The 27,720-nt window shown below is 39.2% G+C and overlaps 1 protein-coding gene across 1 annotated transcript; it reads left to right on the top strand.

The window, feature by feature from the left end:
- Positions 1–252: 252 nt before the first annotated feature.
- On the top strand, positions 253–27,720 carry LOC144053359 (uncharacterized). The gene is made up of 42 exons (XM_077567750.1): positions 253–328; positions 1,030–1,068; positions 2,015–2,282; positions 2,367–2,481; positions 2,915–2,987; positions 3,477–3,574; positions 3,650–3,860; positions 3,938–4,066; positions 5,084–5,201; positions 5,269–5,407; positions 5,576–5,680; positions 5,751–5,820; positions 5,919–6,056; positions 6,151–6,315; positions 7,448–7,542; positions 7,985–8,111; positions 8,186–8,441; positions 9,880–9,929; positions 10,119–10,219; positions 10,340–10,491; positions 10,571–10,709; positions 10,791–10,898; positions 12,080–12,253; positions 12,320–12,559; positions 12,661–12,817; positions 13,059–13,187; positions 13,313–13,463; positions 13,539–13,582; positions 13,665–13,853; positions 13,972–21,168; positions 21,339–21,577; positions 22,327–22,498; positions 22,601–22,845; positions 22,955–23,138; positions 23,231–23,432; positions 23,512–23,690; positions 24,847–24,916; positions 25,056–25,195; positions 25,269–25,300; positions 25,378–25,543; positions 26,594–26,717; positions 26,801–27,720. The coding sequence occupies exons 1-42, from the start codon at positions 265–267 to the stop codon at positions 26,976–26,978; spliced, it is 12,972 nt and encodes a 4,323-aa protein (XP_077423876.1). The 5' UTR covers positions 253–264; the 3' UTR covers positions 26,979–27,720.

Here is a 27,720-nt window from a genome sequence, read left to right as displayed (position 1 = left end):
AATGTTTGTTCTACTTACAGGAGGACGTACTGTGATGTCGAAAGATTAGCATGAAACATATCAAGGGAGCACGATGTGCGTCACATGGAGATGTAGAAGATGTGTTGTTATGAGTAAACTCTTCATACGTGTGTGACAGGGCACTAACACCCACAGTGTCACAATGTCACTCCTCCTAAACTGCAAACAGCCAATGAACTATATTACATGGCACTGGTCATTTAGGCCCAGTTCACCCAGTTGATGCCAATGAAAGCACGCAGGATGGCGCATGGATGGGTGATATCGTGGCTCAGCCTCTGCTTTGGACTGGCTGCTGCATCCATCGGTACGTATAGGCTCATGACTGAACTCTTCATTAGGCACACCTGCACATTAGCATCCAATCCAAGTGCCCCCCCCCCCAAAAAAGACAATAAAAGTTTTGGTAATGTGTTTTTATAAAAGGAAAATTGCACTTTATAATGTCATACTTTATAAAAATAAAAAAAACGTAGTAATAACATAATTGAATGTAAAGAATTGAAATGCGTGATTTGGCTACATGCTGCTGTAATATTAATCATTTTTCACAGAGGATAAAGAATATATGCCTGTCACCGTGATTATTATATTTTCTGTGTACATCTGTTGTTGCACCGTTTATTTTCAAATAAACACTTATAACACCGCCACTTAGATGCTATTTGTTAGCCCTTTCCCGTTATGTGTTAGCATTAAACTAGCAAACATGAGGTGAAGTTGTAATGCAGTGTTAGAAATATATTGCAATGCAGTTTTACGCTACGCCGATAAAGCTCTTGTATTGAATCTCACGGGTGTCTGTGCGCATGCGTTCCTAATAAAGTGACCAGTGAGTGTAAACCATGCTTAGTGTTGAAATAAAATTCTGATTCAGATTGAATCAGACTGTATACTGTATATATTTGTATGATTTTGATTGTGTGTCTAAAATTTAATAATAATATATGTGTAGCTACTATCAATTAATTAATGAAAGCAATAAAAAGTTGTTTCTTCTTTTTCAAGTACCAGTTGAGACGGTGGCTACAGTGCCGGTATTTACAGGTAAGGTCAACTTAAAGAGACAAATATGTTGTTGTTGTTGTTTTTTCCACGAGTCAAAAATGTAATGTTCTGAAGTGTCTTAATAACTTGCCTGTGATATGTTTTTGTCAAAATACCTAAAAGATCAATAATTATATTTCACTTGACACCCCCTATTTATTGTATTCATAGAAAAATTACAGCATTTTTAGAAATGGGTACGGTATTCATCAAATTTCACATTTGATGAGTGGCCAGTCTCTCCAGTCTATCGCAAATACACCAATTTGTAAAAGCTATACCAAATACTGTAGATTAATCAGACATTCGACTTCAACAGCCAATATGAGCCATTTCCTTTTTATTTATGTATTTATTTTATAATTCCTGTTTTATTTTGTCAGACGGTCCAATACTGTTGAATAAAAATGTTCTTAGTATAAATACAGTTTAAGACATTTGTGCGTAATTTTTATAAACTGATAATCTGATGATATTAGCCAATTTCAAATGGGCAAAAATTGTCAATTTTTTTAAATCTTCAAATTTTTGCCCAACTCCAAATTTCTCACATTAACACATAACAAAAGAAGATTAAGATAACGATAACCACGAGGGGGGGGGGGGGGTAAATCTGCAAAAATAAATAAATAAATAAAATCTACAGCTTCCAAATTAACTCTGTGTTGTAAAGCTAAAAAAAAAATACAAATGGATAAAATATTGTGAAATACCATACTGTTCAGTCTGTAATTTATTTATTCTTTATCGGACCAAAAAATATGTATTTTAGTTACGATAGTAATACTTTTTTATTATTACTGTACTCGGCTAGCAAATAATCGGTTATAAAAAGTATGTTGTTATGTCCTGTTTAAAGATTTTTTTTAAAAAAAAGTTATTATTGTATTTTTTTAATCCTATTCACCTGTTTCCACAAGTCACATCATTTCCCACCCTGTTACAGAAGTGAGCGCATTCCACGACAACCAGTTCTGCAGCACATGGGGAAACTACCATTTCAGGACTTTTGACGGCGAATTCTACCAGCTTCGCTCCAGTTGCAACTATCTCCTTGCATCCAACTGTAAGGGCAGCGGCAACTATGAGGACTTTAACATCCAGTTGCAACGGCAAAAGATTGGCTTGGCCGCTCCTCTCAAGCGGGTCACGATGCGGCTGGAGGGAGTGGTGGTGGAACTGTCCAACTCCTCCATCACGGTCAATGACGAGAGGTGAGCATGTGAGAACATTTGACACAATGCAAGTTTTATGGGTCATACACGGAGGTTAACCTGCAATGACTTTTCTCCGTCTAGTGTGACGTTGCCTTTCAGTCAGGCGGGCCTCTCCATCGTGAGAACGTTCTCTTACGTTAAGTTTGAGGCGACGAGCGGCGTGGTTGTTATGTGGAATGAAGAAGACACTCTCTGGGTAAGTCCATCCACCAAATCATCGTCAGAATAAATTTAAACTAAAAAAAAAAGAAAAAAGGATGAGTGAGTGACGTGCCAGCGATTGGGAAACTCCACCAAAAAAAAAGCTAAACTGCTAGCTCGCAAAGGCGCATGCATGGCGGCACGCTAAAAATGCTATGTTGCTAGCATGATTTATTCATGATGGAAAGTTGCTAAAAATGAAATGTTTTAATATTGCATAGTTGAACTGTACAATTAATTAAAACATAAGAGAGACGACCAACTTACCTCATGAACCAATGGGAACAGTTGCAGGTTTGAATTCTAAACCGTGTAAGTGCCCTTGAGTATGACATTGAACTCTATCAACTCAGCGGATAAATTAAATTGTAATTCTCACATGCCATGGATGAGCGGCCCTTTCTTACATTTTTTTGTGCAATTTACAGGTTGAGTTGGATGCTAAGTACAAGAATCAGACTTGTGGTTTGTGTGGCGACTTCAATGGAGATCACACTGATGGTAAGTAAATATTGTACTAGGGATATTTGCTACCCCTTTTTTCAAACTGATAAAAGTACAATTATTCACTTTGAGTACCAATACCAGTTCTTTTGTATATACATTTCCAATTAACACAATGACAAATAAATGTGAAGAATGATCTTTTAGTCTTTCCGACGCACATGATGATTCACCAATGTGTCAAACTGACACAGTATAGCGCCAACTACTGGCGAGGAGGACTTGCTTGATGTTAGATCATTTTTACCTTACCTTACCTTCCCTTGAAATATGGCCCGTATTGGCCCGATTACTCGCCCATTTGAGTAATTACCACCCAAAAAAGACAAATTAAAACATTTTTTAAAATTATAATTTCATTTGTAAGCGAGAATCGGCTATAAGACTCTGAAATGATGTCAGTTTTTGAGAACACCCTGTGTAATGTTTAAAATTTACAATTGACCACAATCCCAGTATTAAAATTTACTAAACCCACTTTTCCAGGCTCTCCCGAGGAATTAGACGAGGCCTGGAAAACCAACGGTCCGACTGACAACTGTGACGAAATCTTGCCCCCTACCCAAACCTGCTCCCTCAGTCAGGTATCTAATGGAAGGATGGCCTCAAAAATGAAGATTTGTCAAACACATATTTAACATGTTGCTTTGCCCCCTCAGAGAGCCGACTGTGAGAGTTTCGTGTCAGGTGCTTCTTTCCTCAGCTGTCACGACCGAATCAACAGTGACGCCTTCGTGGAAGCTTGCGTGCAGGACCTGTGCTCCTGTAAAAGCAACTCCACGTCCTGCTTGTGTTCAACCATGGCCGAGTACTCGCGCCAATGCGCTCACGCGGGCGGGGAGCCACAGGAATGGAATGCACATTTGTGCGGTGAGGAGAACATGTTTGACATGCTCATTCATCGGAATCACTTTTATTCACTTTTACTCCTATTTTATGGTTAATAGCTAAAAAAACGTGCCCATTTAACATGGAGTACAAAGAATGTGGGAGCCCCTGCATGGACACCTGTACTGACCCACAGAGGAGCCAAGTATGTGAGGAACACTGCGTCGATGGATGTTTCTGTCCACCTGGTAGGGTTACATATATATAGGGCTGCTCGATTATGGAAAAAATAATAATCACGATTATTTTGGCAATAATTGAAATCATGATTATTCAAAGGATTATTTATTTTTGGGTACAAAACAAGAAAATGTTTAAGCATTTAAAAATATTAAGACCAATTTAAAAAAAAATAGAAACTCTACAATTATGTAAGTCCCTTTTGGACCAAACAGAATTAATAATAATATATATTTATAATAATATATATGTATTTATTTATGTTGGCAAAAGCTTGAAGTTGGAGTGCAGCAGGACGATAATTTATTCATTTTTTGGTACAAAACAAGAAAATGTTTAAACATAAAAAACAAATAAAAAATATTATGACAAATAAATGTATATATTCTTTCAAACACTAAAATTATGCAAGTTCCTTTTGGATGAAACAAAATCTATTAAATTTGTTATTTTAAAATCTAAAAAGGGTGTAAATGTATAAACTATCTATTTAAACAACCCAAAAATAGTATTAATGATCTTTTTTTGTGCGATTATGCTGATTTTGTAATTGTGGAGTGTAATAATTGAAATTGGAATTGAATTTGGATTAAACCCCTTCAGACCGATTGATGGTCTCAGTGGACATGACATATTTGCGTCTAAACCAATAAAACGCATAATTTGGATGATGTCAACAACTAACAATCCAATCACAATCGCAAGTATATTTGCATAATGTTCATGTTATACATGTTGCATATAAGCTTGGTAAGTTTACAGCCATATTATCCTGGCGTCCACCATAACAACTAAAAACATGAGATAACCCCCAAAAAGATTCCATGTTGTTCTTACATGGGAAAAGAGTAAAAATCAGCAAAAAATAAATAAATAAATACATTTTGCCCAGCAGGACAGGGTTAATTGCACAGTCGTAGTTACATATATAGATATATGGTGCTGCCTTCAAATAGGTGTGATTCAACTTGGAGATTTGAGAAACAAGCTGGTTGGAATAATTTCCTAATGTATCTCCCACCAAGGGACCCTCCTGGACGACATTGGCGGTAGCGGCTGTTTGCCCGTGGACCAGTGCTCCTGTATGCACAACGGCAAGCCTTACAAACCTGGCGAATCCTACTCCAGGGCCTGTCAGACATGGTGACTATGCTCTATTCTTCTTCTTCTATGAAGCTGCTTTATGAAACTGACTTCATTGTTTCGGCAGCATGTGTACTCAGGGCGAGTGGAGGTGTCATGACACTGACTGTCCTGGTGTCTGCTCTGTAACGGGTGGCTCACACATCTCCACCTATGATGATAAGACATACACATTCCATGGGGATTGCTCTTATGTTCTTACAAAGGTAAGGCTAAAGCTAAAGGCTAACTAGATTCATATTTTTCCTCTCTAATTCAAAATTTTCCAACCATTAGGGCAAAAACTTAGATGTTTTTTTTACTGTAGCTAATAAAATGACCCTCGCTATTTGCTATTCCCCAAATAGTGGTACAATACATGTTTTCCTCTGTAGGAGATAAATGGGACCTTCATTGTCCTGGGTGACCTTGTCAAATGTGAAAAATCCGATAAATCAACTTGCCTGACTGCAGTCACTCTACTGCTGCCAAAATCCATGGTAAGGATATTTTTGTTTACCCACAATAGAAGACATATTTGATCATATTTAATGCATTTTCCACATACAGATGATTGCTGTTGACTCCAGCGGTCAAGTTTTAGTCAACAAACTCACCTCTCGTCTGCCTTTCTTCACGGGTGAGTGCTTTCTTTCTCTTCGTTTCTTGTCATGAAAAATGAAGGCATTCATTTGACTCGGATCCTGTTTATTCAAATGTGTGTGTTTTTCCCTACAGATGACGTTACAATCTTCAGCCCATCCACATTTTACATGGTGATCCACACTGTCTACGGGCTTCACCTTGAGATTCAGCTCACGCCCATCATGCAGGTTTATATCAAAGCCAGCCTTCCACATCAAGGCAAACTCCTCGGTAAGTTGTCATATCTGACCAAATCCTTTGTCTTGCCTGGCTACTCTGTTCTATCTGTTTGGTGATTGTTCTCTCTCTTTTCCTCTCTTTGCAGGTCTTTGTGGCGATTTTAACGATGTCGAATGCAATGACTTCAGAACCAGAAGTGGGATGATTGAGGGGACCGCTGCCGCATTTGCCAACTCGTGGAAGACTAAAGGAAGCTGTCCAGATGTCAATAATATACTTGGTGACCCCTGTCTTCTGAGTGTAGACAAGGGTAAGTTATATTTAAAAAAATAAAATAAAATTATATATATAAAATTGCAATATGTTATCAAAGATACAGTGATGATGCCAAAATCAATATAGGAAATAGCGTAACTAGGAATAATCTATTTCATAGGTCAGCCATCTCAAAACCCTCATTAACTGTACTAAATTGTATTTCAAAGTAATGTAATGTTGTTACGGGCAGCACGGTGGCTGACTGGTTAGCACGTCCGCCTCCCAGTGCAGAGGACGTGAGATCAAGTCCGGGCTTCGGCCTTCCTGGGTGGAGTTTGCATGTTCTCCCCGTGCTTGCGTGGGTTTTCACCGGGTACTCCGGTTTCCTCCCACATTCCAAAGACATGCATGGCAGGTTAATTGAACACTACAAATTGTCCGTAAGTGTGATTGTGAGTATGGTTGTCCGTCTCTGTGTGCCCTGTGATTGGCTGGCAACCAGTTCAGGGTGTACCCCGCCTACTGCCCGAAGCCAGCTGGGATAGGCTCCAGCACCCCCGCGATCCTTGTGAGGAAAAGCGGTCAAGAAAATGGATGGATGGATGGGTAATGTTGTTACGAGTGCTGTCAAAGTTAATGCGTTAATCGATTAATTAATCACAAAAAAATATCGCATTAATCATGAATTAAAGCATATTAATCACACTATTCATTTTTGCCAAGATGATCCTTTAGCGTGACAGCGGATGGCTACGTTTATTTAAGGTAGCACAAGTTGTGTTTGAGCAATAAACATAATTTCATGCTTTAAAGTAAATTTAATGAATGTTTGCGTATCCCATTTAGAATATTTGTTCATGTCAAAATACCGGGGTCATTTTTTTCATTTTAAATTATGCAAGTAATTAACTGATTAGAAAAAGAGGAGGATGAGCGTGTGCAGTGGATCAAAAAATGTTGAAGACGTCCTCATACCATTAAATGTCAAAAGAATGAACACATAACCGGTGGTGCTCTTCAAATTTGGCGGGAATTTTTTTGTGGAGAAAAAAGCCTTTTTTATTAAGGGATTAATCAAAATTCTAAGATGTGATTAATCTGATTAAAAAATGTAATCGTTTGACAGCTCTAGTTTTTACATTCTTCTGCATTCCCTTATACTGCATGTATATGTGTCTTCTTAGAGAAATATGCTCACCACTGGTGCTCCATGCTCATCGACACAAGAGGAGTGTTTTCCAAGTGTCATTCCGAGATAAACCCAGAGGACTATCTAACTGTAAGCACTTGTGCTACATACTTGTCTAAAATGGTTGTGTGTGGATTTTGTCATTTTTGTTCATACATTCATTACTAAAGTAGTAGACTAATACTACTACTACTACTACTACTACTACTACTACTAATAATAATAATAATAATAAATGACTAAAATATTGTAAAAAATAAAATAAAAATTCTACATGTAGAAAGAAAATTCATTCATTTATTGGTATCTGGGACCACGCTAATATTTCAATGGCCAGACAATTTTATATATTGAACAAACAAAAAGACACATTATCCATTTGGCTGCCATTTTGCAGTGAGATTTAACATTATTCACTACGAAATTACAGTTTTACCAAATGAGAAGAATTCCCTTGGTGGGGTTAATAAATAAAGTATTAAAATATAAAATATTAAACAACACATTCATTTGATATGTTCTCTTCCCACAGTCTTGTATATATGACACGTGCGCTGGTGAAAACAGTTTAGATTCTATATGTGCTATCATGTCCTCCTACGTTCACGCCTGCGCCGCCGCTGGCGTCTCTTTGGCAGGATGGCGTGAGGTCGTATGTGGTGAGTTTCACGCAAACATTGCGCAGTTTAATCAATTGGATTAAGCCTAACTGTATTGCATGTTCGTTCAACAGGCAAATACACATCAACCTGCCCTTCAACTTTAGTGTTTGACTACCACATGACAAGCTGTGGTCGCACCTGCCGCTCTCTGGGTCAGCCGGACTTAACCTGCGATGCCGACTTGACACCTGTGGATGGCTGTGGCTGCGCTGAGGGCACTTACCTCAATGAGAAGGGCGAGTGCGTGCCAGCCTATCAGTGCTCCTGCCATGCAGGGGACATGGTGCTGCGGCCGAAGCAGGTCATCAGGGTCCATGGACAAATTTGGTGAGTGCCATACCATGGGCATTTTTAGCCCCTGTTGGGTGATGCTCAAGCACCCCTAAATTGAATCCCAGCACCTCTAAAATTTAAGAAATTATTTGGTTATTTTTTTTAACTTATTCAAACCCAAAAATGTATAAACACGTTTTTTTTAATACTTTGTCCTTCACCCCAAAAACGTATTTAAACGTTTTTATGTTGTTGTTTTTTAATGCAAGAGCATACAAAAAGGTTTGATGCAACTTCTGACATGAAGAGGTGGCTTAAAGCAATGGCAGTGCTTACAAAACGGCCAGCAGGTGGCAGCAGATTATAAGAGATCAACCAGGGCATGTTGCAACAAGCACTTTTTGTCAGTTTTCTCACCAGAAATGTGAATATTGATGAAACTTAGCTATATTCTAATACTAATTGCTGCAGAACGGAAACCGACACAAATGTACTTTTTTTCCTGATGAAAGAAGAGACTCTAATCTTTCTTTTGGTAGTTTCCATGTTTTTGTAGCAATAGAACACAATATTCTGTGGGTCTTGCGAAATCAGTCAAAATCCAGGAAACAACCGGAGGTTGCTTCAGTGAGAATGTCTGGAAGTGAAACGAGTTCAACAAGCTAGAAACTAACACAATTACACCAATTACTAGGCGTTAACTGCCCCTTTTTTCTAGGAGACACTTCAGGTGGTCACAGTCAGCAACACTATCCTCTGAATAGGAATGGGAGAAGCTTGTTCTATGTCCTGTGCGTGTGTTAATATTAAAGCCAAGGTGCTACTGACAAGCTAACTGATTGAACGGCCATGACCGAAAAGTGTTATACTTCTGTTTCATAAATGTGGTAATGAAATTCCGTTAAAATGTTCAAAATTGTTACATTTATCTTGTCTGGCCGGGAGCTCAATAGCCCTAAACCTCTGACCCTAGAACTTCCCCTGGTACTCAAAATAAGTGAAGGATATTCAGCTTTCTGGTAAAGTGCAGGATGAACTTAAAATGCTTTAGAACCTTTACAGGTGAACTTAAATTGAAGTTGGCGAATTTAAAAAAAATTGCTATTTGAATGTAGCCTCACTTCACTAATCCTTAACGCTATTAGATAGTATTCCCAGATTATTTTTTAAATTATATTTTCATTTTTTCATTTTCCATGTATTGAATGTTTATCAGCATTTGGGGGATCATTTTTAAGGTTTAATTGTTTTTTGAGTTTTTTCCCCAATGCATTTCAGTGGCCATAAATTGTATGTGAATTTGTGGGCTGGGCCGACCCCAATCCTCCATGAATTGCGGGGGTCAACTGTACAGTAAATAAACAAATTGTTTAAATAGATTAGATAGAGCGGTCCATCAGTGCTGATCAATTATCTTTTTTTGCTGATTGGTGATTGAAAATCCTGATCATGTAAAAGTGTCAACTTTATCCATATTTTCTTTGCATTTCAGCATCTGCCGTGGTGGGAAACTTAACTGCACAGGAAACCATCTGACTGAATGTAGGTACAACACAAAGCATCCTTCGCAACATTTTTTTAAAAAATAGTTCAGAAAAACCTTATTCTTTAATTATACTGACATCCATCGATTTTCTATAAGTGAGAATGAGAATGGTGGATGGATTTTTTTGACCAATGCCAATGTATTGTACACTTGTGTTCTTTCTAACAAATTTGTTGACTAATCAGCATGCAGCGCTCCAATGACTTTCTTCAACTGCTCAAGTGCAAAGCCCGGTGACTCAGGGTCAGAGTGCCAAAAGACTTGTCAGACTCTGGACACAGAATGTGTAAGACTCAAAACAATTATTCAGAATTAGTCATGTATACCGTCAGATAATTGTCGAATGTGACTATGCAGGTTTTCCTCTGATGTGTACATAATTTAACATTGTGATTTCGCCTGACAGCTTAGCACACATTGCGTCTCGGGCTGCGTATGTCCTGCTGGCCTGTTGTCTGATGGTAAAGGAGGTTGTATTGAAGAGACGCATTGTCCCTGCACTTATAACGGACAATCCTACAAACCTGGGGAGACTGTTAAAGTGGACTGCAACACCTGGTCAGCACTCTCTTATGTGTCCTTTTTCATTAGCGTTGTATCCAACTTGTCTTATGTAAATTTTATTACGTGATGAAAGCACTTGCAAGAGCCGACAATGGGAATGCACCAATCAGCATTGTGACGGAACCTGTACAATATATGGAGAAGGCCATTACATCACCTATGATGACAAAAAATTTACCTTTAATGGGGACTGTGGCTACGTCTTCTCTCAGGTATCACTTGTGTTCAATGTGTAATTACCTTTTTTATGCTTTAGCGCGATTATTTTGATATCTGACCTCATTGTCATCTAGGATTACTGCGGGGACAACAAGGACGGCACCTTCAGGGTCTTGACTGAGAGCGTTCCATGTGGACCTAGTGAAAGCATCTGCTCTACTGCGATCAAGCTCTACTTAGGGGTAAATTGTTTTGTCTTAAATTATTGCATGTAAAATGTTGTACAGGGGTTCCATTTGTATGACTAGGGATGTTCGATATCACTTTTTCAGTATTACACTCTAAAAAGAGAATTGTTGTACCAATTAAAGATCACAAATTGATTTGTTGACCAACTTTTAAAAAATCGCTTGAATTGGTAACACACGATTGAATTAAGTTAGTCTAAAGTGAATATATTAAGTTTAATTAATTATGAGTTCATTAAGCTTAATAATATCACCTGAATTAAATTAATCCAAAGTGACTCCAATCCAAAGTATTAGGTTTAATGAACTCATAATTAATTAAACTTAATATATTCACTTTGGACTAACTTAATTCAATCGTGTGATACCAATTGAAGCAATTTTTTTCAAAGTTGGTCAACAATTCAATTTGTAATCTTAAATTGGTTCAACAATTCTCTTTTTAGAGTATACATTGCATTAGTGTGGGCTAGTGATACAGTACAGTTCTGACTTATGTACAAATTCAGGTTACATCACCAGCATAGGATCGGAACTACTTTGAAAACTGAGGACCCCTTATTAGTATGAATACGAATAAACAATTAATAAATGATTTTGAAAAACATTGTGATTATGATTAATATGCAATTATTTTTTCAAGGTTCTTTTCCCATGTAAATTTTAACAAACACAAGCAATAATTTAATCTGTATTACAATAAATAATATCATATTTAATATAAATATGTTTTTGTGTTTTGATTAGTATTATGCTAAAATAAAGCAAATTAACCCTTAATCAGTAAAGAGTTTATTTATGTAGCTCAGTTGTAATTGTTAACTGAATAAACACTTTGACCTTTGACAACTTCAGAAAACAAGTGTGGCATACACATAAATCAGTAATTCATAAACCAGATTACAATAATGCAAACAAATCCGTGACTTGATCACCTCAACTTTTTATGTTTCATGATTGATACGCCTCGTAAGCATTGGACTTTATGTAGACACTAAAAAAATTTAAGAAACAAAATAAAGTATACATATAAATAGAAAAATAAAACCTACCAACCGACCAAAAAGAAGCCGCTTTTTTCTCCAAATTGCAATCTTTGCAATTTGAAAATGGCATTTCTACTATTGGGATGCTGATTTAAATTCGATTAACCTTTTTTTTCTTTTCTTTTTCAGAACAGTGAAATTGTCCTTAAAGATGGAACTGTAATAAAGAAAAACACCGGGTTAGAAATACCTTATAAAGTCCATACGATTGGATTATATCTTGTCATTGAGGCGAAGAATGGTCTTGTTCTCATCTGGAATAAGAAGACAACACTCATGATCAAACTCAGCTCCACATTTAAGGTGAGGGAACCCGCATCAGTGATTTGTGTCGTCTCGGTAAACTAACACGGTCTTGTTTCAACACAGGGGAAAGTTTGTGGTCTGTGTGGGAATTACGACGGCAACATCAAGAATGATTTTACCACCCGAAACAAAGAGGTGGTGGTAGATGCCTTTGAGTTTGGAAACAGCTGGAAAGTGTCACAGAGCTGTGCCAACACAAATGTGATAAAAAGCCCCTGCACGTTGTACTCGCACAGGCAGGCGTGGGCACTAAAACGCTGCAGCATCATCAACAGTGCGGTGTTTGGTGCCTGCCATTCAAAGGTAAAATCCAATATGCTGCACTTACTTTGTACATTCAGTGCAATACATTTGGGGGTTATAAATTTAACTCTATTTATTTTTACATGTATTAATCTTTAAAGGTGGACCCTCAGCACTATTATAACGCTTGCGTAAGAGATACATGTGCCTGTAATACCGGAGGAGATTGTGAGTGCTTCTGCTCGGGTGTGGCTGCCTATGCAGCTGCCTGTAATAAGGCCGGAGATTGTATAAAATGGAGAACTCCCTCTGTCTGTCGTAAGTACTCATTTTACTTTTTTTTCCAGAATTAATCGACATCTAATCCTGCATAATCCTCACTATTTTACAATTGAACCACGCTATGGGTTATTTCTTATAGATGAATGCATATTCTGTTCATTTTAAAGTAATAAAATGGTATATAAGTACATTTGCCTTCAGGGATTAACATGTTTAAATTATTAAACTATCTCTTCTATAATCTACATCTTAATATTAATTTCTTGTCTTAAATCAGCTCTATTCTGTGATTACTACAATCCTGACGGTGAGTGTGAATGGCATTATGAACCTTGTGGAAAACCTTGTATGAAGACCTGCAGGAATCCCTCTGGAAAGTGCTATACTCACATCCCAGCTTTAGAAGGTACGTTGGTCATGATCAGCATCAGTCAATAAAATGTATGCAGCTGTTTGAACTCCGAAAGGTTTGCTTCCTAGTTTTGTCTATTATGTGCTTGTGCAATTGACAGTTACATTTTTGTCTTTAAGGCTGCTATCCAAGGTGTCCACCCGCTCAACCATATTTAGAAGAGGTAACAATGAAGTGTGTATCGCTGGAGCAATGCGGGTGCTATGATGATGAAGGGAAGCATTATGCAGAAGGAGAGATGATGCCTCAGACAGAAAACTGTCAGAAATGGTAGGATATCCATCAAAACATTCAAAAACACTTGGACTTTTTTTTTTAAATTTTATTGTCTAATTTGCTGTTTAGCCACTGTTCTTCATCAGAGAGGCAGTGCATCAACAGCATTCAAGGTAAAAACATTGCTGTTTCCATAATTATTTAAGTTTTTTTTAAACACAGTTTATCAAGCTAATGTTTTATTTTACTTTGCAGATTGCACTTGTTTATATAATGGCGAAATATACAATTATGGAGATATAGCATATGACACTCATGATGGAGACGGAACCTGTATTACTGCTATTTGTGGAGAACACGGAAATATTACAAGAGAAGTAAAGGCCTGCAGTTCCTCAACCACGCCGATGCCAACGACAACAGAATTTGTGTTTGTGACAACAGGTAATGTTCAACTATGAAAAACATTAATGATAAGCATTATGCATTCTAATCAGCATACATTATATTGCCCTATGGAGCAACACACTGATTGTTTTTGGTTATGTTTTGGCTATCATAGAAAGACCAACCTCCACAAAGGCCCAGACTACCACACAGGAACCCATCACAACAACCCTCCAACCCACAACATTTACAAACAAACCCACCACAATCACTTCAACAACAACAACTACTACTCCAACAACAGTTACAACTGGTCTACCATCTACACCACCCGAGTGTTTTGTTTGCCACTGGTCATCTTGGATCAACAATCATTACCCTGATTTCATTCCCAATGGTGGGGATTATGAATCTATAGCAAATGTAGATTATGAAAGTCTGAATGACTGCAAACAACCACTTGAAATAGAATGCAGAGCAAAAGCATTTCCTGATGTACCTTTGGACCAGCTCGGTCAAAAAGTAACATGCAACCCAACAGATGGACTGATTTGCCATAACAACGAACAAGGCATACCTCCAATTTGTTATGACTATGAGATTAGAGTCAAATGTTGCATCAACAATTGTGTCACTCCAACCAAAGCTACGACTACAAGGGCCACAACAAATGCAGTTACAACAGAAAAAGCCACAACTACTGTAGCCACAACCACAGAAGAGCCAACGACTACGGCCAAAACAACCATTCCACCCACAGAAAAACCAACCACAATTACGGTAGAACCCACCACCTTGACAACAACCACACAAAAGCCGTCCATACCAACGACTACTCCAACAGAGGCAACCACATTTACTACTGAACAGGCTCAAACCCCCACAACCACCAAAAACCCAACAACAGTCACGGAAGTACCAACAACAGCAACCAAAATTACAGAAAACCCCACCACCGTAGTTACACAAAAGGCCAGCACTGCTGTAACAACAGAAAAGCCCACAACTGCGGCTGCTACGACCATCAGAGCCACAGAAGAACCCACCACAGTTACAGAAAAAGCAAGCACTACTATTGCTGTAACAACAGAAAAGCCCACTACTGTGGCTATTACGACTACCAGAGCCACAGAAGAACCCACCACAGTTACAGAAAAAGCAAGCACTACTATTGCTGTAACAACAGAAAAGCCCACAACTGCGGCTGCTACGACCATCAGAGCCACAGAAGAACCCACCACAGTTACAGAAAAAGCAAGCACTACTATTGCTGTAACAACAGAAAAGCCCACTACTGTGGCTATTACGACTACCAGAGCCACAGAAGAACCCACCACAGTTACAGAAAGACCAACAACTGTTACAGAATCTCCAAGCACAGCAACAGTGATCCAAACCACAACAATTACAGTTACAGAAAAACCCAGCACAGCAACAACTGAAAAGATAAGTACAGTTGTTCCAACAACAGAAAAATCCACAACTACCACCGAAAGCCCCACAACAGTTACAGAAAATCCAACTACTGCAACCACCGTAGTACAAAAATCCACAACCACAGTTTCAGAAACTGCTAGTATCACCACCACTACATCCAAAGTTACAGAAAAAGTAACTGGAACAACTACACAACAACCTAGCTCCACTGCCAAGACCACAGAAAAACCGACCACAGAGACTACAGAAAAGCCTACCACCATAACCACTGAAAAAGCACCCACAACGAAGCCACCAAGAACAACCACAGAAGGTCCCACCACAACTGCAGTCACAACTGTAAAACCAATTACTACAACAACCCCTGAAATTGTTACATATACAAATGTTCCAACTGCACCATCAACAGGACCCGTGGTAACAATTACTAAAGAGACCCAAACTACGACGACAGAAAAACCCACCACAGCAACCCTCCAACCCACAACATTTACAGAAGAACCCACCACCATCACAACAACTACACAAAAGCCATCTGTACCAACAACTACTCCAACAACAGTCACAACTGAAAAGGCCCAAACCACCACAACCACAGAAAAAACACCATCAACACCATCTGACTGTTTTGTTTGTCACTGGTCCCACTGGATCAACAATCATTACCCTGACCCGACCCCCAGTGGTGGAGATTATGAATCTATCGCAAACATAACTGATCCAAGTCTGAGTGACTGTAAACCACCACTTGAAATAGAATGCAGAGCAAAATCATTTCCAGATGTACCTTTGGATCAGCTAGGTCAAAAAGTAACATGCAATCCAACAGATGGACTGATCTGCCATAACAACGAACAAGGCATACCTCCAATTTGTTATGACTATGAGATTAGAGTCAAATGTTGCATCAACAATTGTGTCACTCCAACCAAAGCTACGACTACAAGGGCCACAACAAATGCAGTTACAACAGAAAAAGCCACAACTACTGTAGCCACAACCACAGAAGAGCCAACGACTACGGCCAAAACAACCATTCCACCCACAGAAAAACCAACCACAATTACGGTAGAACCCACCACCTTGACAACAACCACACAAAAGCCGTCCATACCAACGACTACTCCAACAGAGGCAACCACATTTACTACTGAACAGGCTCAAACCCCCACAACCACCAAAAACCCAACAACAGTCACGGAAGTACCAACAACAGCAACCAAAATTACAGAAAACCCCACCACCGTAGTTACACAAAAGGCCAGCACTGCTGTAACAACAGAAAAGCCCACAACTGCGGCTGCTACGACCATCAGAGCCACAGAAGAACCCACCACAGTTACAGAAAAAGCAAGCACTACTATTGCTGTAACAACAGAAAAGCCCACTACTGTGGCTATTACGACTACCAGAGCCACAGAAGAACCCACCACAGTTACAGAAAGACCAACAACTGTTACAGAATCTCCAAGCACAGCAACAGTGATCCAAACCACAACAATTACAGTTACAGAAAAACCCAGCACAGCAACAACTGAAAAGATAAGTACAGTTGTTCCAACAACAGAAAAATCCACAACTACCACCGAAAGCCCCACAACAGTTACAGAAAATCCAACTACTGCAACCACCGTAGTACAAAAATCCACAACCACAGTTTCAGAAACTGCTAGTATCACCACCACTACATCCAAAGTTACAGAAAAAGTAACTGGAACAACTACACAACAACCTAGCTCCACTGCCAAGACCACAGAAAAACCGACCACAGAGACTACAGAAAAGCCTACCACCATAACCACTGAAAAAGCACCCACAACGAAGCCACCAAGAACAACCACAGAAGGTCCCACCACAACTGCAGTCACAACTGTAAAACCAATTACTACAACAACCCCTGAAATTGTTACATATACAAATGTTCCAACTGCACCATCAACAGGACCCGTGGTAACAATTACTAAAGAGACCCAAACTACGACGACAGAAAAACCCACCACAGCAACCCTCCAACCCACAACATTTACAGAAGAACCCACCACCATCACAACAACTACACAAAAGCCATCTGTACCAACAACTACTCCAACAACAGTCACAACTGAAAAGGCCCAAACCACCACAACCACAGAAAAAACACCATCAACACCATCTGACTGTTTTGTTTGTCACTGGTCCCACTGGATCAACAATCATTACCCTGACCCGACCCCCAGTGGTGGAGATTATGAATCTATCGCAAACATAACTGATCCAAGTCTGAGTGACTGTAAACCACCACTTGAAATAGAATGCAGAGCAAAAGCATTTCCAGATGTACCTTTGGATCAGCTAGGTCAAAAAGTAACATGCAATCCAACAGATGGACTGATCTGCCATAACAACGAACAAGGCATACCTCCAATTTGTTATGACTATGAGATTAGAGTCAAATGTTGCATCAACAATTGTGTCACTCCAACCAAAGCTACGACTACAAGGGCCACAACAAATGCAGTTACAACAAAAAAAGCCACAACTACTGTAGCCACAACCACAGAAGAGCCAACGACTACGGCCAAAACAACCATTCCACCCACAGAAAAACCAACCACAATTACGGTAGAACCCACCACCTTGACAACAACCACACAAAAGCCGTCCATACCAACGACTACTCCAACAGAGGCAACCACATTTACTACTGAACAGGCTCAAACCCCCACAACCACCAAAAACCCAACAACAGTCACGGAAGTACCAACAACAGCAACCAAAATTACAGAAAACCCCACCACCGTAGTTACACAAAAGGCCAGCACTGCTGTAACAACAGAAAAGCCCACAACTGCGGCTGCTACGACCATCAGAGCCACAGAAGAACCCACCACAGTTACAGAAAAAGCAAGCACTACTATTGCTGTAACAACAGAAAAGCCCACTACTGTGGCTATTACGACTACCAGAGCCACAGAAGAACCCACCACAGTTACAGAAAGACCAACAACTGTTACAGAATCTCCAAGCACAGCAACAGTGATCCAAACCACAACAATTACAGTTACAGAAAAACCCAGCACAGCAACAACTGAAAAGATAAGTACAGTTGTTCCAACAACAGAAAAATCCACAACTACCACCGAAAGCCCCACAACAGTTACAGAAAATCCAACTACTGCAACCACCGTAGTACAAAAATCCACAACCACAGTTTCAGAAACTGCTAGTATCACCACCACTACATCCAAAGTTACAGAAAAAGTAACTGGAACAACTACACAACAACCTAGCTCCACTGCCAAGACCACAGAAAAACCGACCACAGAGACTACAGAAAAGCCTACCACCATAACCACTGAAAAAGCACCCACAACGAAGTCACCAAGAACAACCACAGAAGGTCCCACCACAACTGCAGTCACAACTGTAAAACCAATTACTACAACAACCCCTGAAATTGTTACATATACAACTGTTCCAACTGCACCATCAACAGGACCCGTGGTAACAATTACTAAAGAGACCCAAACTACAACGACAGAAAAACCCACCACAGCAACCCTCCAACCCACAACATTTACAGAAGAACCCACCACCATCACAACAACTACACAAAAGCCATCTGCACCAACAACTACTCCAACAACAGTCACAACTGAGAAGGCCCAAACCACCACAACCACAGAAAAAACACCATCAACACCATCTGACTGTTTTGTTTGTCACTGGTCCCACTGGATCAACAATCATTACCCTGACCCGACCCCCAGTGGTGGAGATTATGAATCTATCGCAAACATAACTGATCCAAGTCTGAGTGACTGTAAATCACCACTTGAAATAGAATGCAGAGCAAAATCATTTCCAGATGTACCTTTGGATCAGCTAGGTCAAAAAGTAACATGCAATCCAACAGATGGACTGATCTGCCATAACAACGAACAAGGCATACCTCCAATTTGTTATGACTATGAGATTAGAGTCAAATGTTGCATCAACAATTGTGTCACTCCAACCAAAGCTACGACTACAAGGGCCACAACAAATGCAGTTACAACAGAAAAAGCCACAACTACTGTAGCCACAACCACAGAAGAGCCAACGACTACGGCCAAAACAACCATTCCACCCACAGAAAAACCAACCACAATTACGGTAGAACCCACCACCTTGACAACAACCACACAAAAGCCGTCCATACCAACGACTACTCCAACAGAGGCAACCACATTTACTACTGAACAGGCTCAAACCCCCACAACCACCAAAAACCCAACAACAGTCACAGAAGTACCAACAACAGCAACCAAAATTACAGAAAACCCCACCAGCACTGCTGTAACAACAGAAAAGCCCACAACTGCGGCTGCTACGACCATCAGAGCCACAGAAGAACCCACCACAGTTACAGAAAAAGCAAGCACTACTATTGCTGTAACAACAGAAAAGCCCACTACTGTGGCTATTACGACCACCGGAGCCACAGAAGAACCCACCACAGTTACAGAAAGACCAACAACTGTTACAGAATCTCCAAGCACCGCAACAGAGATCCAAACCACAACAATTACAGTTACAGAAAAACCCAGCACAGCATCAACTGAAAAGATAAGCACAGTTGTTCCAACAACAGAAAAATCCACATCTACCACCGAAAGCCCCACAACAGTTACAGAAAGACCAACAACCATTACAGAATCTCCAAGCACAACACCAGAGATCCAAACAACAACAATTGCAGTTACAGAAAAACCCAGCACAGCATCAACAGAAAAGATAAGCACAGTTGTTCCAACAACAGAAAAATCCACAACTACCACTGAAAGCCCCACAACAGTTACAGAAAGACCAACAACCATTACAGAATCTCCAAGCACAACACCAGAGATCCAAACCACAACAATTGCAGTTACAGAAAAACCCAGCACAGCATCAACAGAAAAGATAAGCACAGTTGTTCCAACAACAGAAAAATCCACAACTACCACCGAAAGCCCCACAACAGTTACAGAAAGACCAACAACCATTACAGAATCTCCAAGCACAACACCAGAGATCCAAACCACAACAATTGCAGTTACAGGAAAACCCAGCACAGCATCAACAGAAAAGATAAGCACAGTTGTTCCAACAACAGAAAAATCCACAACTACCACCGAAAGCCCCACAACAGTTACAGAAAGACCAACAACCATTACAGAATCTCCAAGCACAACACCAGAGATCCAAACCACAACAATTGCAGTTACAGAAAAACCCAGCACAGCATCAACAGAAAAGATAAGCACAGCTGCCAAAACAACTGAACAAGCCACCACTACCACAGAAAAACCCACAACAGAGGGTCCCACAACAATTGCAGCCACTTCTACTGAAAAACCAATTACTACAACCCCTGAAATAGTTCCATCATCATCTACACCCTTGGTTACATTTAGTAGTACAGAGTCACAAACTACTACATTAGCAACCCTGCAACCCACAACAATTACAGAGGAACCCACCACTATCACAACCACCACAGAAAAACCCACCTCCGTTACTGAAAAACCCACCACCATAGTCACACAAAAGCCCAGTACTACTGTTGCCGTAAGCACAGAAAAGCCCACTACTGTGGCTATTACGACCATCAGAGCCACGGAAGAACCCACTACAGTAACAGAAGGACCGACAACTGGAACAATTGCAGCCACAACAAAGCCACCAAGAACAACAACAGAAGGTCCCACAACAATTGCAGTCACAACTGGAAAACCAATTACCACAACCCATGAAGTTGTTACAGATACAACTGTTTCAACTGCTCCATCAACGGGGCCCTTGGTTACATCTACTAAAACCACCATACCCGCAAAACCTACCACAGTGTCAACAGAAAAACCTTCAACAACTCAGACAACAAGTGGAACCACTGAATGCTTCTGCAAATACCTTGATCAAGTTTTTGCTCCCGGTAAGTACTGATGATATCTATGGATATATTTGACCTGTTTCACAGCTGATAACAAAAGCCTGGTGACCTTTTTGGCGCAATCCATCACCATAAAAAACAATCATTTAATTATGTTAAGTACTGCAAGTGTTTTTCTCAAACTGACTTGATTATTAAATGATTGCTTTTAGGTACCATCGTTTACAATAAGACCGATGAAGCAGGTTGGTGTTTCATTGCATATTGCAATCAGACTTGCAATATTGAGAAGTTTGCAGGACCGTGTCAGCCAACCACTCCACCAACACCTACCACCACCTTAACAACAACTGCCATAACAACAGAAGTTGTCACAACAACCGCCAGTACCACAAGGGTAACCACTGAAGCGCCTCCCAAAGACTGTGATTACCTCATCCCACCAAGAAAGGTACCAAACTTCTACAAATATTATTTTGAATAACTGTTGCCTCTTCTAATCTCACCAAGAATCACATGGCAGTATTTCATCAAATCAGGAAATTCACTTCCTAGAGGAAATCCCAAAAAGTTCAACTAAATTTTGTGGTGTCACTGATTTCAACATTTAAAAACATTTACAAACAAATTAGCTTCCTACATTTAAAAGCAAAGTAAAGAAATAAATGTAACTTACTAAAAATTACTAGTGCTGTAAAAAAAATCATTTGTTTTTACTAATTAATCACACAATTCTCCATAATTAATCAGGATTAATCGCGATTTATCATTTTGTCTACTTTTGCTATTGTAAAATCATGGAATTAATTTAAAATCATCAAATAGAAAGTATTTTTAGAATCAAAGACTGATGTAATAGCATTCTTTGAGACTTGAGTAGAATACTTCTGTAAAAAACAACTGTTAAACAAAACAATCAAAATGGCATCTTCTGCTGGCATCTTATTCCATTTGTGTGCAGCATAACAGCTAAATGTTACTTCACCATGTTTGGTTTGAACTGTGGGCTCCACTAATTGTCCCGAGTTTGCAGACCTTAGAGTCTTACTGGGTTAATATTCAATTAGCATTTCTTTCATGTTTTCATATGATATTATTATATATTGTTATTCTACAGCTGAAAAAGTCTGAATAAAAACAATGCTTAGATTGCCAGGGTAAAATGTTTTTGTGTACTTGTGTGTCATTTGTCCTTTCCAGCATGGTGAGACTTGGATTTCAAGCAACTGTACTTTTTCAAAGTGTGATGATGGAAAAGTCCTCACAGAACATACGCCATGCGACCCAATAATTATTCCTGTGTGTGAAAATGGCCAACCACCAGTGAGGGTTTATGATGACAACGGTTGCTGTTTCCATTACGAATGCACATGTGAGTTCAACTGGAAGCATTTCAGGGATTTCACATGCAAAAAAAAAAAAGATCCTAAAATCACTAACAGTCCTGTCCAAATTGATTTCTATCACTTTCTAGGTATTTGCAGCGGCTGGGGAGATCCACATTATATCACATTTGACGGTCAATACTACAGCTTTCAGAAAAACTGCACCTACGTACTGGTTAAAGAGATTATTCCTCGACACAATTTTACCGTCCTTATTGATAACAAAAACTGTGACGCCACTGGTGAAGTAACCTGCGCTAACAGCTTGATTGTGTATTACAAAAGCTACGAGGTCATTCTCACACAGGAGAGGGGCACAAATACAGTCAACACGGTACCAATTTTTACTTCTTTTTACTTGATATTTTGTTGATCCTTGTTAAAATGAAAGTATAGTTTAAACATAAATCAGAATTGTTGAATCTCAAATCTTATGTGTTCAGGTGTACGTCAATGGCAAGAAAGTAATTCCAACTTACGCCAACGACGACTTCATCATCACCAGCACTGCAATCGAGCTGCTCCTGAGAATCCCGGCCATCGAAGCTGTTGTGATGTTCAAGGGTCTTTTATTCAGCGTTGATTTACCCTTTTCACTTTTCCACAACAACACAGAGGGACAGTGCGGTGAGCTAATCGTGTATTTGCTCTCAGAGTAACAACATGAAACAAGTCTTCATGTTACGGTGACAATCGCAACTGTTTTCTGATCTCACCAGGTACATGTGACAATAATAGAAAGAACGACTGCAGATTACCCAGCGGGCAGATTCACTCATCTTGCGCCGAAATGGCTCATGAGTGGCATGTACCAGATAAGAACAAACCATACTGCGAGAAGCCGCCTACTCCGCCGACACCAATTCCAACACCAACTCAACCTACTTGTAAACCGGAAATTTGTGAAATCATAATGAGCGGGTAAGTACGCATTATATATGCATTGTTTCTGAAGTGTGGCCCGCGACTAATTGTCTTCCTGGCTGTGTTTTGTACACAGTGTATTTGGGGAATGCCACAGATTCATCGCACCAGATGACTTTTACGAGGCCTGTATATTTGATGTTTGCCACATGCCAAACTCCAGAGTGGGTTGCTCCAGTTTAGAGGCGTACGCCGGCATGTGTGCTGCGGCGTCGATCTGTGTCGACTGGAGGAACGCGACGCAGGGGCATTGCGGTAAGACCATTTGGTTTTAGCGTAGCCCTTTTTACGCCAAGGAAACTTAATGAACTTTCTGTATAGTAGACATGGATGACACACACCTCACAGTAAGGGATTATTAGAATCATGGCTTTTCTCTCCTGCCAAACAGTGAAAAAAGATCATGCTAATAATGACCAATTAATGAAATCAAGTAACAATTCTTTTTTTTTTAACCAGGGTATTTAAGGAAAAAATAAATCTTCATTTTGTATGTGTGCCCTATAAATAGGGATGCAACGATAATGGCAATATTGTAATATTATAATTGCCACTATATTGTTGTCATCATGTCACAATATTAAAAACTCATTCACTGCCATTGACGGCTATAGACATCAAAAATTCATTTTCATTCATAGCTATTTCTAGTTTAACATTTTTTCCCACTTTAGTTGACAAAAGTATAAAAAACTAGAATTTGGGGGGGTATTAGAACGGATATAAAATTTGTGATTAATCGTGAGTTAAGTAATGAAATCATGCGATTAGCCCGACTGCCCTAATTTTTAATATTTTTTTCTTTAAAAATTAGGGGTATCAGGAGATTAAAATGTGTAATCGTAATTAATCGAATGACTTCACTAGTTAACTCACGATTAATGACAAATTTTATATCTGTTCTAAATGTACAAAAAAAATCTAGGTTTTCATACTCTTGTTAACAAAAATGAGGGGAAAAATGTTAAACTAATAAAAATAGTTGAAAAGAATTTTTGACGTCTATAGTTGTCAATGGCAGTGAATGAGTTAAAAGCAGCACATCTACAAAGGCGAATTTGCATTTCATTTGCAAAATTCTAGCACACTCTGGTACAGTTTAATTTTAAGTAAGAATGTTTTGGCCACTGTGGAGGTTATCACTCCCATAAATCATACCAGCAATTGTGCTTTTTTTCCACAATATTTGCTTCTCTTTTTTTTATAATAATATTATGGGTTTTTATACAATATTGTGAGCTTTTTTTTATTTTTTTATATGGCCAACATCCCCAAAATGTCGTGATAATTATTGTATCGTGAGGTTCATACCGCGATATTTATCGTATTGTGACGTTTAAATAGCTTATATCGATCTATAAAAGGGGATATTCATTTATTTTGATTCATCAACACATTTCTCTAATTGTAGAATATAAATGCCCTGCACATAAAGTCTACAAACCTTGTGGGCCGATTGTGGAACCAACTTGCAATGCAAGGTAACAACTCTCATTTCACTCACTCCATATGTATTTATATACTCACGTGATTGTGCAGTTCTGTATTGCAACTCGCACACACTCAAACATTTGTTTTGATGTCATCGTATTTTCCTGCCATCCCTTTTCGTCATTGTAGATACAACAACAAGTATACACTGCAATGCCAGGGAGAAAACTATTACCAGAGGTCTGACTGTAATACATTTGTGGAGGGATGTTTCTGTCCACCTGGCACAACCTTGTTCAGTTCAACCTCCGACATCTGCGTCATTGCCTGTAAGAGCCGCTGATAATCAACTATCATGTGATTAAATTAATTGAAAGCCCTAAAGAATGTTTCTTGTCAAAGGTTGCACTGGGCCTGATGGCGAACCGAAAGAGGTACCTGTGGTGTCGTTTTGCTGCTTCAGGTTAGTTAATATATTGATCATGGTTTACTTGTGTTTCACTACCTAAAGATTGGTGACACCTGGGAGAGCGGCTGCCAGCAGTGTGTCTGCGATGCGGATACGCTGAGTGTGCATTGTGTACCTCGCGTGTGTCCCACTCAAGCGCCAATAACCTGTAAGGAAGGCCAGGTGTTGGTGAACCAAACGGTAGACTGCTGCCAGACCCTGACATGTGGTGAGTTGGAGAAGATGCAATTCATCAGGAGACCAGTAGAAATGGGTTAAAATAATTAACAATAATGAGGCTCTTTAAAGGGATACTTGACTCATCGACAATATTTTGTCCAAAATGAATTTAATAACTTCATTGTTTTTCTTGTACGATTAACTTATTCACTCTCAGCCATTTTCACTGAAGCAACCCCCTTTGCTCACGGCTGTTTTACTAGATTTTGACTGATTTTGCAAGGCCCACAGAATATTGTGTTCTAATGCTATAAAAACATGGAACCTACTAAAAGAAAGATTAAATTATATTTCTGTTTATTATATATCTGTTTCCATTTTGCAGCAATTAGCATTATAGTATAGCTAAGTTTCATCATTATTCACAAATCTGTTTAGAACTGTGGAGAAATCCGCCTGTTTGCAGCATGGCCCTGGTTGATCTCATACTCCGCTGCCATGTGCCACCATTTTTTGTGATTACTACCATTGCTTCACTCGTTCTCTGCAGTTCAGAGGCTGCATCAAAGCCTTCTGTATGCTCTAGCATAAAAAACATAATAACGTATAAATATGTCTTTGGGACACTTAAAACATTTAAAATAGAACGTATTTATACGTTTTTGGGAGCAAATTAGTTAATAACTTTATAAACAAATTTTTCCACTTGCTGTCGACTGAAGACGACATCACCCGTGCTGAGGAAGTGGGTAACGACCAATCATGTCTCACCTGTTTTCTGGGTTTGGTCCGCAAACTGAGCCATGATTGGTCGTTACCCACTTCCTCAGCACGGGTGATGTCGTCTTCAGTCGACAGCAAGTGGGGGAAAAAATATTTTAAGGTATTAATCTTACATGAACAATAATGAAGTTACCAAATTCATTTTGGACAAAATCTTTAACTTTTTGCTGCTGAAAATGTCTCAATGAGCCAAGTATTATATTTCATAAGAGAAGTTTGATGGCATTTTCCGATATAGACATCCTCCCATCCACTTAAGATATTGTGTGATGAATTTTCTAATACATACAAATGTGCATTCTGTTGTCTTTCCTAGTTGATCTTCCCTCCAAATGTAAAATAAACACAAACAACACCTACTTGCACATGAATAATTGCACTTCCGCCGTGCCGGTGGAAATGTCAACCTGCGAGGGATCCTGCGGAGCGTCGACATCAATGTGAGATTTCTCATTAACAGCACTTTTTCCTCATATATGCTTAGCAATAGTAATTATGTGTGGATCTATATCTATCTGCTCAGGTACTCTGCGGAGAGCAACAGCCTGACGCACTCTTGCTCATGTTGTCAAGAAACGGCCACCAAAAAGAAGGAAGTGGAGATGATCTGTGCTGATGGCAGCAAGATGAATCACTCCTACATCTCAATTGAAAAGTGTGGCTGTCAACTCACACATTGTACACAAAACACAAGCCATTAAATCTGACATTTTTAAAGGCTGTATTATATGTGAGGAGGACAGTCACTATTCATATGAAATCATTTATTCTTCCTCAGAAACAATTAGAGAATCAAGGCTCTACAGTATGTGTAATGATGACCACTTGTATAATGACTAAGTAATACAAAATGTTTATTCTACTGTTAAACTTCCATTCAGACCTATGGAAATGGCTCAGAAACAGTTAAGCCTAATAAATAATGAATTCATTAACTATGTCTTCATATTTAATTTGAGAATATTTTATGTTTGGAAATTAGACCAAAATACCTTCATGCAGGTCTAGCAAATATTGGAGCCTTGATGACTCTTTTAGTTGTTGAGAGTAAATTGTTTGATTTCATTGCATTTCAGTCTTCCATCTGGTTGTTTTTAGCATTGGCGGTGTTTCTGTACCTGCATACTGTAAATCTTGGGATTTAAAATGGGAAAAGTGCTGTCAGATAACGAACTGCACATTGTGCAATGTGTTTTGTTGAACATCGAGAAGAGGAATGTGTTCATAGTAACTAACACATACATTGTTTTACAAAAAATGTAATGCATTGACACTTGAATTTCCCTCAATGCTAAATAAGTTGATGATGGCTAAATGCATCCCACTGCTATGAACATTGATTCTCTATCATTCACTCTGGTTTATTGCACAACACGACCACTGATGTTCTTTGACTTGGCATTCTTTAACACTCTTAATTCCAATAAACAATTTCCTATTGCA

This window comes from Vanacampus margaritifer, chromosome 6 (genome assembly GCF_051991255.1).
Source record: "Vanacampus margaritifer isolate UIUO_Vmar chromosome 6, RoL_Vmar_1.0, whole genome shotgun sequence".
NCBI classification, from domain to species: Eukaryota; Metazoa; Chordata; class Actinopteri; order Syngnathiformes; family Syngnathidae; genus Vanacampus; species Vanacampus margaritifer.
Note: the sequence above shows the minus strand (reverse complement) of the source record. Positions and strands in the feature narration are given on the sequence as shown.

Excerpts from the sequence above, each read along its gene's own strand:
- LOC144053359 (XM_077567750.1), top strand. The coding sequence starts at position 265 with ATGGCGCATGGATGGGTGATATCGTGGCTCAGCCTCTGCTTTGGACTG. Across the intron at positions 5,681-5,750 it reads TACTGCTGCCAAAATCCATG|ATGATTGCTGTTGACTCCAG; the intron begins GTAAGGATATTT and ends TTCCACATACAG. Across the intron at positions 13,188-13,312 it reads TCACATCCCAGCTTTAGAAG|GCTGCTATCCAAGGTGTCCA; the intron begins GTACGTTGGTCA and ends TTTGTCTTTAAG.